Here is a 14173-nt window from a genome sequence, read left to right as displayed (position 1 = left end):
ATGAAAAGTCCTTATAAATACCAGACCTGCACAAAGTGTCTACATGATAAGAGAATGCAGAAAATTTAATGAATTTAATCCGATTACCCTCCACACCTATATTTCCAGAAATATTTGGGGTGTGGTGTGTGACAATCAAGAACCTTAAAAAAGTTTTTAGTCTTCAGTACACACTTGATATGAGGCAACCAAAAAAAATACTTGATCTACAAAAATACTTGATCTACCAACAACATATGGTAAGGAAGGTTACTTTTCTGCTCCCCTTCCCTAAAAAAACATCTTTATGGATTTATCTTCCTGAAGCCTTTATGAAACCTCTCTTTTCTATACTTTTTTGGTTACCTTCCTGGGTCTATCCCCATGGATAAAATGTTTTGCCAAGTGGTCTTGAAAAAGACACAGAAATTTAGAAACGGGGGAGGGGACAGAGGGCAAAGACAGGGTTATGATTTAACTTCTCCATCATAAACGACTTCTAAAGAAGCAAAGCAGGTTAATACTGAAAAGTATTAGCATGAAAGTAAAACTCTCCAAAGAGGAACAGAAATGCAAATACCCCTTCATTCTACTAGACCTCAACCCTAAAGTGAGAAAAGTTTAGGACATGGTACATTAATAAGCTTGCAAAGTTAGCTAGACTTCTCATGACAATAAACATTAAAAAATTAACTCCAAAGGAAAATAATTTGTAATAAGTTAATGGGTTTCACCACAGTAATATTTCTCAAAAATATAAAATTTAAAACACTACAAAGTACAGGACAATAACTTACTTGAGTTGGAACAAGCACGGGAGGGTAGGCCATCTTGTGATGCCTGTACACCCAAAATGCACAAATGACAATCCCCGCAATTAACATAAGTGGCACCAAGGAATAGAGCAGGATGTTGTAATAGGGTGGCTTAGGTGTAACTGGATTTGAAGTGGCTGTGGAAAAGGGGGGGAAAATAACTCAGATTTGGTCTACAAAATTCTATAATAAATATTTGTCATAGTCTCAAATTTTGGGGGAAAAGAAGAATATGAAGAGGTGGGGGTAAATTATTCCATCAACACAAATATATTTTGTTTCCAATCTACAGTTAAGCAAACCTATGTATTTTCCCTGTGAACTTACGCTGTGTGACTTCCATCTCCGGAAAATAAGAAAACTTTTCATTACACATATTGCCCTCACAGCAACAAAAATATACTTCAGGGCTGTCTTTTTTTTCTACACAATCAGTCCTGTAAATAAGCAGAGAAAAAATAATTAAAATCAATATTATTATACTGACTCTACAACAGGTGTTTTTATTCTGCAATAAAATAAATTAGTCATTTATATTCAACTTCAAGATTCATATTAATATCTAATAATTCTTAAAAACCAAAAATATTCCTGGATTCCTGTTACTAAATCTCTTTAGAAAAAAAAAAATCAACGACTGACTTTATAACAATCACATTGACTACTAGAGACTATCGCTGTACTTTGGTTTTTAATGAGCAACCTAAGGCAAGCAACTTTTTTTATTTTTTTAATTATTAGAAAAGCTTGAAGAGGACATAAAGTCAATGAGACAATTTGGTCTAAGAGCGCTTTTGCTCACAGGAAATATAGCGTTCCCATTTTGTGAATACAAAAACTGAAAACTATATATAAAACTGTGTATGTATACATATAAATACATACACACATGCTAAATGATAAAAGCTCATATCTCATGGGTGAAACATTTCAACATCAGAAACCCCAACTAGGCTGAGGAATTAATACTGTCATTGTTTTTCAGAGTGTAGATTTAAATTCCCTGAATGCAATGAACAGGGTTGAGATGAGCAGTAAGTAGAAAAAAAACATGTAACAATAATTATATAGCACCTACTAACTCAAACTGATTAGAATTACACCAAAAAAATAAAAATAAAGTAGCCTTCTACATAGGAGCTTAAGTCATGAAAAGACCTGGATTTAGCCTTTAGAACAAATCCTAATCACCCACTAATAAACAGCTAAACCTATTTAAAAAAAATCAACATCAGATGAACTTACAGTGTATCTTAAAAACAAACTGAACTTTTCTGATAGTTGTCAGAATAATAATGTAGAATTTAATTCTTAAGTGAAAAGCTGAAGAAATTTCAGGGAGATAGGAGGTTTAACAAAATCAAACTAAAATATACTCAACATCAACATCTATTTGGCAGGAGGTTTTTAAAGACGAATGAAAGCTAAATGTTAACAATTTATAAAGAGAAATATATAAATTTAAAAACTGATATTTAAAATCATGTCTCAAATTACAACAGATTAACATGATTACTTAGCCTAATTAATTCAATAAAGTTACTTTTCACCATTCAATTTCATTCTTCTTTTATCATTTTCTTTTCTTCCACACTTTGACAATTCTTCAATCTTCTTTTCCTCTTACTTCTCACTATCCTATTTGTTTTCAATCAAATTTAGAGTATAAAAACAAAAATTTTATAGTTTAAAATTAGCATTTAACCTCCAGACACAAAGGTAGTATACTAATTACCATTCCAAGAGCAAGTATTTGCAATGAATAACACACTTGCAGACTCCAGTGAAAATGGCTCACTACTCTTTTCGGCACTATCGAGTCTCACATAGCTGGAGTAGTGTCTTTAGGTAAAGAGCAAAGTAGTTTTCTACTACAAAAAAGAATAGGAATCCCTGATTCCAACTAAATGATAAAAAACAGTTTGGGATAAAGATAATTCCCAAACTTTTTTCCCCAATTTCTTCCTGTTTACCTTTCATAACAGCACATATCACTCGACCACTTCTGTTAGTAGAGGTTGATAATCAGAAATGCAGCTAAAACATGTAAGTACATAGAAATAATCCCTGGAAAATTCACATACTTAGAAGGACATCCTAAATACGAAATATATATCTAAATCTAAATGACTGTGTTGTAATTTCTCATGAAAAGTGTAGTTAATCTAATTTTCAAGGGCTTATTCAATGCATTTTGCTCTTAGTCACATATAGCTAATCAAACACAGATTCCAGGTTATCAACTGAGGCTCCCAAAAGTGATCCAGAAGTATCTAGCGTTCACTGTATACAGCAGTACTCTCTGGCTCCAAAATGTCTGTTTATCTGGGACTTTACAGCTTCTGCCTGTCTTCAGCACCTACCCACAGCAGAAATCCTGTGGCCCAGGCAGTGAACGGATCACCCTAACTGCTATGGGACGCCATACAGAAAGATCACAGGCAGTCAATAACATGACCACTGTATTTTACTTCCAGTACAGAGTAAAGCAATTTAAACAAGTATGTAGTTTGAGGACTGTGTTAGTTCTGATGAAATTTTGAACGTCAAGTTAAAAAGTCTCTTGGGGTAGACCACGCATGGTGGCTCACATCTGTAATCCCAGCACTTTGGAAGGCCGAGGCAGGTGGATAACCTGAGATCAGGAGTGCGAGACCTGCCTGACCAACATGGAGAAACCCTGTCTCTACTAAAAATAAACAACTAGCCGGGCATGGTGGCGGATGCCTGTAATACCAGCTGCTTGGGAGTCTGAGGCAGGAGAATCACTTGAATCCGGGAGGCGAAGGTCGCGGTGAGCTAAGATTGCACCATTGCACTCCAGCCTGGGCAACAGGAGCAAAACTCCGTCTCCGGGAAAAAAAAAAAGTCTCTTAGGGTAAAGAGCGAAGGGCCTACTTTGCAAGAAAAAAAAAGGAAAAAAATGTAGAAAGATAAATTTCTTCCAGATACATAAAGAAGGAAACTGAAAGAAAATTAAACACATGATTAAGTTTTATTCTTCTTGAGGATAGATTTTCAACAGATAAACTCTTTTAAAGTAATTTTTTAAATGTTTTCCTTAAAAAACTAGCATTTTAAAAGTTTATAATCCTAACAACATTGGGGAAAATGGTTTTTATTTCAGAGTTCTCACTACCTGGTAGATTATTCAAAATATATCAAAGATAAAACATAAATATGCCATGTTTATTTTATTACTTTAAAATATACTGTCATTACAGCATGTTATAATATTCTTTATACTCCCATTTTTAAAAAAGCAAGACACATTTAAGGGAAAATTCATGCACTGATCTTTCCCCTTTCAAAAAGGGGGGAAGGATGAAAATTACTCAGTACTACCATAAAATCTTAAATGCGTTCTTACCTGTCATAGCAGTTGATATCATCCAGCCAACAACCTTGTTTCACTATTTCAATGGAACCAGAAATATTCTTCCAGGTAGCAAAACAATGTCGCCGTTTATCTTTGTCACCATAACACGGTTCAACCCCAGTTTGATTGGTTCTGTCTTTTTCCCAATTAGCATTAAAGAAAAGACACTCCTGAGTTTCTGATCTACCAAGTATAGCACCTATAAGATAATAAAAACAACAATATAACCACATTAGCTCTTAAAATAAAAGACTGTTTCCCAAGATAGCAACTTCAGGTATTCCTAAAGTGTCAATAATTTACTGTCTTCCCACTTATAACTTTGGGTTTAGGTTTACAGGTTAATCCCTGTACTTTAAATATAAAAATCGCCATTATATAATAGGAAATAACCATACATATTACAATATTTCTCTGAACACCAGTTTCACTTCACTTGAGAATGTCCTTGATGAAAAGCCACTGAAATTATTAATTTTATTAAACCTTGGCCCTTGAGCAGACTACTTTTAAATATTGTATGGGACAAAAACCAAGCAAACATAACTCTGCTGCATAGTGAATACAGCTGACCCCCAACAACTCAGGAGTAAGGACCACCGACTTTGCACACAAACAAATATCAGTGTGTAACTTGTGACTCCCCAAAAACTTTCCCAATAGACTACCGTTAACCAGGCGCTTTACCAATAGCATCAACAGTTGATTAACACATATTATCTATGTTATAATATTATATACTATATTCTTACACTAAAGCTAAAGAAAAGACAAGGTTATTTTAAAAATAAGGAAGAGAAAATACATTTACAGTACTGAACTGTGCTTATTGAGACCATAAGTTTACATCTTCTGTTCACAAAATAAATCATAAAATACATTTACAGTACTGAACTATATTTATCAATACCATAAGTTTATGTCTTCTGTTCACAAAATAAATCATAAATGGCAACCACAGCTGCAGACCTCAATCTATGGTATGTATCAAACAATTCCACTTTTTCTTGTAATGTCAAGACTTTTCTCTTCTTAGGATCAATTCCAATATCACCAGTGGCACTCTGTATGGGTCCCATGGTGTTATTCAAGGTTCATGGTACTGCGCTAAACACAATGAAAAATATGCTAGAACCGCAAGAGATCACTTTTGACCGCGATATACAATTTACTGGAGAGACAAACTGCTCAAGCTGAGATGATTAGCATCATATGGTGTTTTAAGTAGATATTCGCAACACTTGAGCTCACCGCAACAGCAACAGGAGGCGGCTATGAAATTATTACAGTAGTACAGTGTGTACTATAGTTAATTTTATGCAATTATAATTTAATACTGTATCTTTACATTTATTTACAATTCTCTCAACTGCAAACTGTGCCATATATGGTCTGTAAGTGTGTGTGTGTGTGTGTGTGTGTGTAAGTTTTTTGATACATTTTAACTTTTTATAATAGATTTGTGTATATTTTATGGTAGTAAATGACAAAAGACTGGTTTATACATATATTTTATGCATTCATGACATATATCTAACTTTTTCTTAATTTTTTCAATACTTCTAGGCTACAAAGTTCATTTGTGAGTTTTTTCAAATTGTCCCAAATCTCCAAAGCCTTTTTCGACATATTTATTGAAAAAAATCCACATATGTGTAGACTGACACAATTAAGACCCTTGTTATTCAAGGATCAACTATACAATGGTTGCCTCAAGAAAAAGCCCACGTATGACTGAATTGTAAACTAACAAACTATGGCTGTTTAGACTTGGGTATCTGACAGGCATGTTCTCAAAAGTAAACCAAGTGAACCTGTGACACCAAGAAAAGCAACTAACAAGTATGCATTTCCAATGAAAAAATTTAAGTTTTCAAGCAAAAATTAAAATTTTGAAAATTTTTATCTACTACCATCAGCAGTAGGCGATGGTGTCAACCTTTCCAATAGTCAAAGAATTTTCTGATGAGATCAGTGGTGATATTAATAAATGTGACTTTTAAATATTGAATAATGAAATGTGACAGTATTCAGAAAGTCTACATAATTCAGAGAAACAATATTTTCCAAATAAATTGTGATATTACAAAAATATTCATGGGTTTAAAAAAAATCCACTCAATGTGCATGACAAAGCAGATTTTAATGTTACAAAAGACGAAAAGTTCATCAATGGTTTCAACTTCCCCACTGCAACTAGCATTTACAAAATTACGTCTTGCCTTACCTGAAAAACAAGAAAACTGGAATACCCAAAATAATTCTGAAAAAGTACAAAGGAGAATTCATACTTACTGATTTTAAGACTTACTATAAAACTTCAGGAATAAAAACAGTATGGTTATAGTGAAAAGACAGATACATGTATCAATGGGACAGAACAGAGAATCCAGAAATAGTCCCACATATAAATGGTCAATTGATGTAGAGAAAAGATGTCAAGGTAATTCAATAGAAAAATGATAGTCATGGCAACCACAGATGCTGGAGCAACTGAATATCCATATGCAGAAAGAAAAAACAAAAAGCTTCAACCCATATATCACGCCATATACAAAAATTAATTCTAAACATATCACAGACCTAAAATAATACCTAAAACTACTAAACTTTCAAAAGAAAAAATGAAAAATCTTTGTGACCTTGAATTATCAAAGATTTCTTAGAACAACACATATGACCTACAAAAGAAAGAACTGATAAACTGAATCTCACTAAAATGAAAACTTCTATTCTTTGAAGGCTAAGGGGACGAAAAAAGTCCCAGACTGGAAGAAAATACTTGCAAAACACATTTCTAAAAAAGGACTGATACTCAGAAAATATAAAGCCTCTTACAAGTCAATCACAGGAAAAAACACTGTCCAATTATTTAGATGGACAAAATATTCAAATAGGTCCTTTGCCAAAGAGCAAAGAATAAAAATTTTTTTTGAAAAAAGCTACTCAATATTATGAATCATCAGGGAAAAGCAAACTAAAACTACAATTAAATACTAACACTAATTCGAATGACTAAAACAAAACAAAAACACAAACGGACAATATCAAGTATTGCTGAACATGTGAGCAACTAGAACTTTCACATATCAGTGGTGGTAGAGCAAAATGGCCCAGCCACTTTGGAAAACAGCTTTACAGCTTCTTAAAGTTAAAACACACACCTGCCCTACTACCCAGCAATCACACGTGTAGATACCCACGTAAGAGATAAAAACGTAAGTCCATGTAAAAATCTGTACATGACTGTTCACAGTGGCTTTACTGATAATCTCCGAAAACTAAAAACACTCCGATGTCCATCAATGATGAATAGATAAGCAAACATCCATACAATAATAAAGGAATGAACTAGTGATACCTACAACAAAATGGATGAATCTCAAACATTATGCTAAGTGAAAGCAGACACACTCAAAAGGCTGCCCTGTAGGATTCCATTTACACGATATTCTGGAAAAGGCACAAATATAGGGACAGAAATCAGCTCAGAGATTGCCAGAAGCTGGGAGTGAGGGAAAGGGAGGTGATTACAAAAGGGCATGAGGAAACTTTGTGGGATGAAGGAAATGGGAACACCACGCCTTGACTGGGGTGTATTATGATTGTATAATATGTATGTTTCATATATTCTCATCAAAACTTATGGAATTATATATCTAAAAAAGCACATTTTATTCTATGTAAATAAAATTGACTTCAAAAAAAAACAATAGAAAAGAAACTGCCATATCTTGAGTTATGGTATGATATCAAAGAAACACACCCATATCTTAAAAAACATTATTAAAATACTCTTACTTTTTTTCTAACTATCTATCTGTGTATGACCAGATTTCCTTCATATGCTTCAATCAAAATAACATATCACAACAAACTGAATGGAGAAACAGATACAATAATCCAGTTTTCTTCTACTATGACAATCATTAAGAGATTGTAAAAATTTTACTAATTATTTTGTTTCAGAAAATATTTTTCATAAAAACTTGTTCTTTACTAACATAACGGATTACTGTTATTTTAAATAAGTTAATATTTAAAAATTTTCTTTAATTTCTGATATGGTAAATATTGATATATATCACTCATATTTTTTTGAAGTTTTGGGGTCTTAATTTTTAAGAGCTCTAAAGAAGTCCTGAGACTAAAAAGTTTGAGAACAGTAGTTCTACAATATACTAGCACAGCGATGTAGTTATAAGTTGCCAGTATTTGTGGGCAGTAATGGTGCCATGGACTTCCTCTCAACTGTGGAAGAAATTATAGCATGAACTGACAGTGCAAACTATGTTCTGGTAACTCCACCTCAACTGTGTATAAAAGAATAGGCCCAGCATGGTGGCTCACTCCTGTAATCCTGGCACTTTGGGAGGCCAAGGCAGGCGGATAATGAGGTCAGGAGTTCAAAACCAGCCTGGCCAACATGGTGAAACCCCTTCTCTGTTAAAAATACAAAAATTAGCTGGGCATGGTGGCGCACACCTGTGATCCCAGCTACTCAGGAGGCTGAGGCAGAAGAACCCCTTGAACCCAGGAGGTGGAGGCTGCAGTGAGCCGAGATCGTGCCACTGCACGCCAGCCTGGGCAACAGAAAGAGACTGTCTCAAAAAACAAAAAAAGAAAGAAAGAAAAAAGGCTGCTACCACCACTTACCTGTATGCAAACAATAGGCACTTTCTAAATTATTTTCAGAAACGTGTTGAAAATATGAGCAATGTAAGTTTCCTCCTTTACCAAATAATACAAAAGCAATATTCAATGCCCCATTGTTGTCTTAAAACAGGGATGGCAATTTTTTTATGTAAAGATCCAGACAGTAAATATTTCAGGCTTTACAGGCCATGTGGTCTGCCACAACTACTTAACTCTGCCCTTGTAGCACAAAAGCATCCATGGACAATACGTGAATGAACATGATTATGTTGCATTAAAACTTTATTTATGGATACTGAAAATTGGATTTCATGTAGTTTTTACAACTCACAAAATATTATTCGTTTTTTCTGGACTTCTTTTTTTGCTACCATCCAAAAATATAAAAATCATTCTTAGCTCCAAGATGGATTTGGCCCATAGGTTGTGCAGTCTGCTACCTCCTGGCTTAAAACAACGTCCTAATCCCAATAGTCTGTCTAACCTAACTTTTGTTTATTTTGTTGGGAAAGGGGGCTCTGTGAATTATCACCCATTTCATTCATGTTAAAAACCACTATGCAACTATTTCCAGTTTCCAAAAGAAGAATCCCACTCAGACATAGGAACACCCCTAAAACTAAACAAAACTGACAAAAAAATTGAACACTGCCCAGAGCAAAAATGCCAAATAGGTTTTACCTTCGGTGTCGATTGCAATCAGCATTAATAATGGCTGCCTGGGGCACTACACCACGGAAGATTGTGAGAATATTTTTGGAGAGGATTTTACAGTATTGGAAGGGAAGGGGAGCAGCATTAGTGTCTTGTATTTGCCATCCTAGTCTACATAAAAGGTAAACAAAGGGCCATTTTACTTAATAAAAAGATATTTCCACTATTTTTTAAAGGTAAATAGGATTCAGGATGGTTTTCTACATCTAAACTAGAGTGATATTTTTCATAAGTAGAAAGAAAATGGCTTATGGGGAATGCTGTGACAATTTCCCCACCCCTCCTCAAGCTGATTCTGCAATCAGTCTCTATCCCATTAAGTCTCTAAAAGAACTCAATATAGTAACATAATGATTATAAAAATAAGTAAATTATATGTATTTTTATATTCTTAAGCTTACATTACAACTTTAAAGGTATAGTTCTAAGAAGGATGGCACGGTTATTTACGTATATTAAATTTTAACGACATCTCCCAATTTAAAACTTTCTGAAACTTCAAATCTCTACCCATAGGTTTATTCTATCAAAGTAACTCTAAGTAGTTACTATTGACATTTTCAAAAGATATAAGCATAAAAGGTTTGCAGGCAGGGTTTAGTACAGCAGTTCTTAACCAATGATGTGCATCACAATCCCCTCTATATTTTCTCACATTCAGATATCTGAGTGCCATTATGTAGGTCCTGGGAATGGGCAGGTGAAAAGTTTATTTTGAGTATATATATAAATATACACATACATACACTACATATATACACGCTACTATATAGAGAGTACACGTATGTGTATACACACATACACACACACACACACACTATACTAATTGTGCCATGGACTTCCTCTCAACTACGGAAGAAAAAATAGCATGAACTGACATACTGCAAACTCCTCTGGTAATCTGTCTCAACTATATTCTATAAAAGAAGGGCTGCTACTTCTACGTATACAGAATATAGTATATGCCCATATGTGGAGTTTTTTGTTGTTTTTGTTTTTCTGGAAGGACCCACTGGTAATCTAATGTTCCTCCCTAGGTAAAATCCACTGGCTTAATAGACCGTGGCCTGAATCTGGAATCTATTTCACAAACTGTGACCTTGGACAAGGTACCAAATCCCTCACTACCTTGTTTCCACATCTATAAAATCAAGCAGATTGATTCAATTTCCAAATTCTCTTCCAGAACCGTAATTCACACTGTTTAGTTACAGTAAATCAGTAAGTCTAATCACATAATCTAGTATGAGTTAATTTATATAATAGTTCTATATTCAACATACTGCTTATGATCTAATGACTAGTACCGACTGCTTCATTCTTCCTACCATTAAAAAAAAATAGCAATACACAGAATCTGAAATTTGGTAGAATGTTTTCCATAACTCTGCAAAAGTCTACTTCTTTTTTTTTTTTTTGAGACGGAGTCTCGCTCTGTCGCCCAGGCTGGAGTGCAGTGGCGCGATCTCGGCTCACTGCAACCTCCGCCTCCCGGGTTCACACCATTCTCCTGCCTCAGCCTCCCAAGTAGCTGGGACTACAGGCACCCGCCACCAAGTCTGGCTAATATTTTTTTGTATTTTTAGTAGAGATGGGGTTTCACCGTGTTAAACAGGATGGTCTCAATCTCCTGACCTAACGATCCGCCCGCCGTGGCCTCCCCAAGTGCTGGGATTACAGGTGTGAGCCACCACCGCACCTGGCCAGAAGTCTACTTCTATGAGAAACTTTCCACCTCAAGCAACTGTATCTGAGGACAATTCAAGTTTTGTTTTTTAAAAACATGATTAATATATCAACACCAATTTTATACTACCTCTTCCAGAAATAAAAGAGACTTCCCAACTCATTTTATGAGACCAGTATTAGCTCGGTACCAAAAACAAAGCACCAAAAGAAAAACACAGACCAGTATCTCTCATTAACCCAAGTGCAAAAGTCCTAGACAATATTTTAGCAAAGAGAATCCAACAATATATTTTTAAAAAGAAAAAGTATTCTATCACAGCAAAGTGGGATCTTCTCCAGACATACATGGCTGTCTCAAGATTCAAAAATCAACCACACAATCTAACAAATCAACAGACTAAAAGTGAAAAATCATATGGTCATATCAGTGGTTGCAGAAAAAACATTAGATAAAATTGAATACCATTCATAATAATTAAAAAAAATGTATCAGTACACTAGGAATAGAATGGAACTTAATGTCATAAAAAGCACCTACCAAAAAACCTACAGTTGATGACGTCATACTTAACGGTGAAAGAACAAATGTTTTCAGTGAGCTCAGAAACAAGTCAACAATTTCACTCTCACCACTCTAACACTGAAATGAAACACAGTACTGCAAGTTGTAACTACTACAATAAGGCAAGGAAAAGAACTTAAGGGCTTACTGTCTAGAAAAGAAAAAATAAAACCATCTCTATTTGCAGATGACATGCTGGTATATGGAGGAATTCCGAAGGAATCTTAAAAAAAAAAAAAAAAAGCAGCAGCAGCAGCAGCCCTAGCCCCGAACTAATAAGTGAATTAAGTAAGGTCACGGGATAGATGAACAAGACACAAAAATCAATTGCATTTGTATTTGGTGACAATGAACAAGTGAAACTAAAATTAAAAATGCAATACCAGTTACGGTTGCTCCGAAGAAAAATAAAATCCTGAGGTATAATTTAACAAAACATGTATAGGATCCCTATGATTAAAATTTTAAAATGCTGATGAAAGAAGTCAAATAAAACCTAAACATTTGGAAAGACAAACTGTTCATGGATTGGAAGACTGAACGTAAAGATGTCAATTCTCCCTAAATTGATATATAGGTGTAATGTGATTCATATCAAAATCTCAGCAAGTTTCACTGTAGATATAAACAAGTATATTCTAAACTTTTTTGAAAAATAATAATAAAGTGGGAGAAATCACTCCCCACTTTCCCGACGTTAAGGCTTACAGTATAGCTGCAATAATAAAGACAGCAAGGTACTGACAGAGGGACAGAAACATAGATCAGTGAAAAAGATACAGGACCCAGAAAGAGAACCACACACAAATATGTCTAATTCGTTTTTGACAAATAAGCTAAGGCAATTCAATGGAAAAGGGATAGCTTTTCCAATAAATGGAGCTGGAGCAGTCAGACATGGTTCAGGCAAATACATTTTGAATGTTCTCACTCTATTATTCCAGTAGTTCCGGAAAGCCCAGCTCTTGTAGAAAGCCTCCCAGGCAAACCTCTCATATGGTGACAATTTCCAAGTTTTCTCAAGGTATGCATGATAAAATCCTAAAAATCTTATAATCAGGACTCCTCCTTCTCCCAAAGTGCACACTTCTTGCAATCCAATGTAACTGTTTTATATTTACTCACTGATTTTTAAATCAGTTATCTATATACGTTCTTCTACATGTGAGAATTCCACTGGGGTTAGATTTTAAGTGTTCTCACCATAAAAAATAAGTACTGCATATATGAGGTAATACATATGTTAATTTGTTTGATTTAGCCATCCCACAACATATACATATTTCAAACCATGTTGATAATAAACATACACAATTCTTATTTGTCAATTAAAAATAAATTTTTTATAAAAATAATGATGGACACCTGATTTAATGACCAGAGAAGATATACGAGTTAGAATGACCTAAACTGACATGTCTTTATTTAGACAGAAGATAGAAGGTGGTGACAGAATGGCATGTCCTTCACCAGACTGTCAGTTTCTTGCAAGCAAATGGTGTAATATTTTCATGACTGAATCCCTAATATCTAGCACAATTCTTGAAACTCAGAAGGCATTCAATTAATATTTGGTAAATTGTCAAATAGATGTAGTCAATCAAAAAATATCTCGATGTAGCTTAACATAAAATTAAACATTTTTTTTTTCTAAACTCTTCCATCTATTACATTCTTTAATCACATTTTCACTACTTTCCCTTATTTAAACTTTTTTTTTTTTTTTTTTTTTTTTGAGACAAGATCTCACTCTATAGCCCAGGCTGGAATGCATTGGTGCAATCACAGCCTACTATAGCCTTGAGCTCCTGGGCTCAAGTGATCCTCCTGCCTCAGCCTCCTAAGTAACTAGGACAACAGGTATGTGCCACCACACATTGCTAATTATTTTTATTTTTTTGTATAGATAAGGTCTTGCTATTTTGCCCAGACTGGTCTTGAACTCCTGGCCTCAAGAGATCTTCCTGCCTCTGACTCCCAAAGTGCTGGGATTACAGGTGTGAGCCAAGCACTCAGCCTTGTCTTCTTGTAGAGTACAGTTATAGTTGCTTAGAATGTGTCATTCTCAATATGATGAAATATCTAACAATTTTATCATTGGCATTAAGGAGTTTTTGTGGTCTGCAGCTTTGAATTAAATCAATGTAAAACAAATGTTCCAAAAAGAAAAAAAAAAAAAGAATGCCACTAGGGTCTAAGACTATCCATCTTACTTGAGTTCTAAACACAAACAGTACTTAACGAATGATAAAATGCAAAAACACATTACAACAATTGAATAAAAACCAACCAACTACTACTGTTTTCCCTCTACTCTTTGAAACAGGTGGATGAAATTCAAATCTTTTACAATTATCAATTTCACTACACTTTTTTCTG

General features: G+C 34.4%; 1 protein-coding gene across 2 annotated transcripts in view; it reads right to left on the bottom strand.

The window, feature by feature from the left end:
* The window catches only part of ACVR2A (activin A receptor type 2A), an 86919-nt gene that overhangs the window by 30163 nt on the left and 42583 nt on the right, over positions 1-14173 (bottom strand). Inside the window, exons 2-5 of one of the 2 annotated variants that reach the window (XM_077956939.1) lie at positions 4165-4372; positions 2345-2432; positions 1122-1231; positions 777-931 (exon numbers count right to left, since the gene is read on the bottom strand). In XM_077956939.1, the coding sequence (XP_077813065.1) occupies positions 777-931; positions 1122-1170 (204 nt within the window). In that variant the 5' untranslated portion in view covers positions 1171-1231; positions 2345-2432; positions 4165-4372. The remainder of the gene's footprint in view (positions 1-776; positions 932-1121; positions 1232-2344; positions 2433-4164; positions 4373-14173) is intronic. The other variant, XM_077956938.1, reaches the window with a different exon arrangement.

The sequence above is a fragment of the Macaca mulatta genome, chromosome 12, assembly GCF_049350105.2.
Source record: "Macaca mulatta isolate MMU2019108-1 chromosome 12, T2T-MMU8v2.0, whole genome shotgun sequence".
Taxonomy (NCBI): domain Eukaryota; kingdom Metazoa; phylum Chordata; class Mammalia; order Primates; family Cercopithecidae; genus Macaca; species Macaca mulatta.
This window is presented reverse-complemented; position numbering and strand designations above follow the sequence as displayed.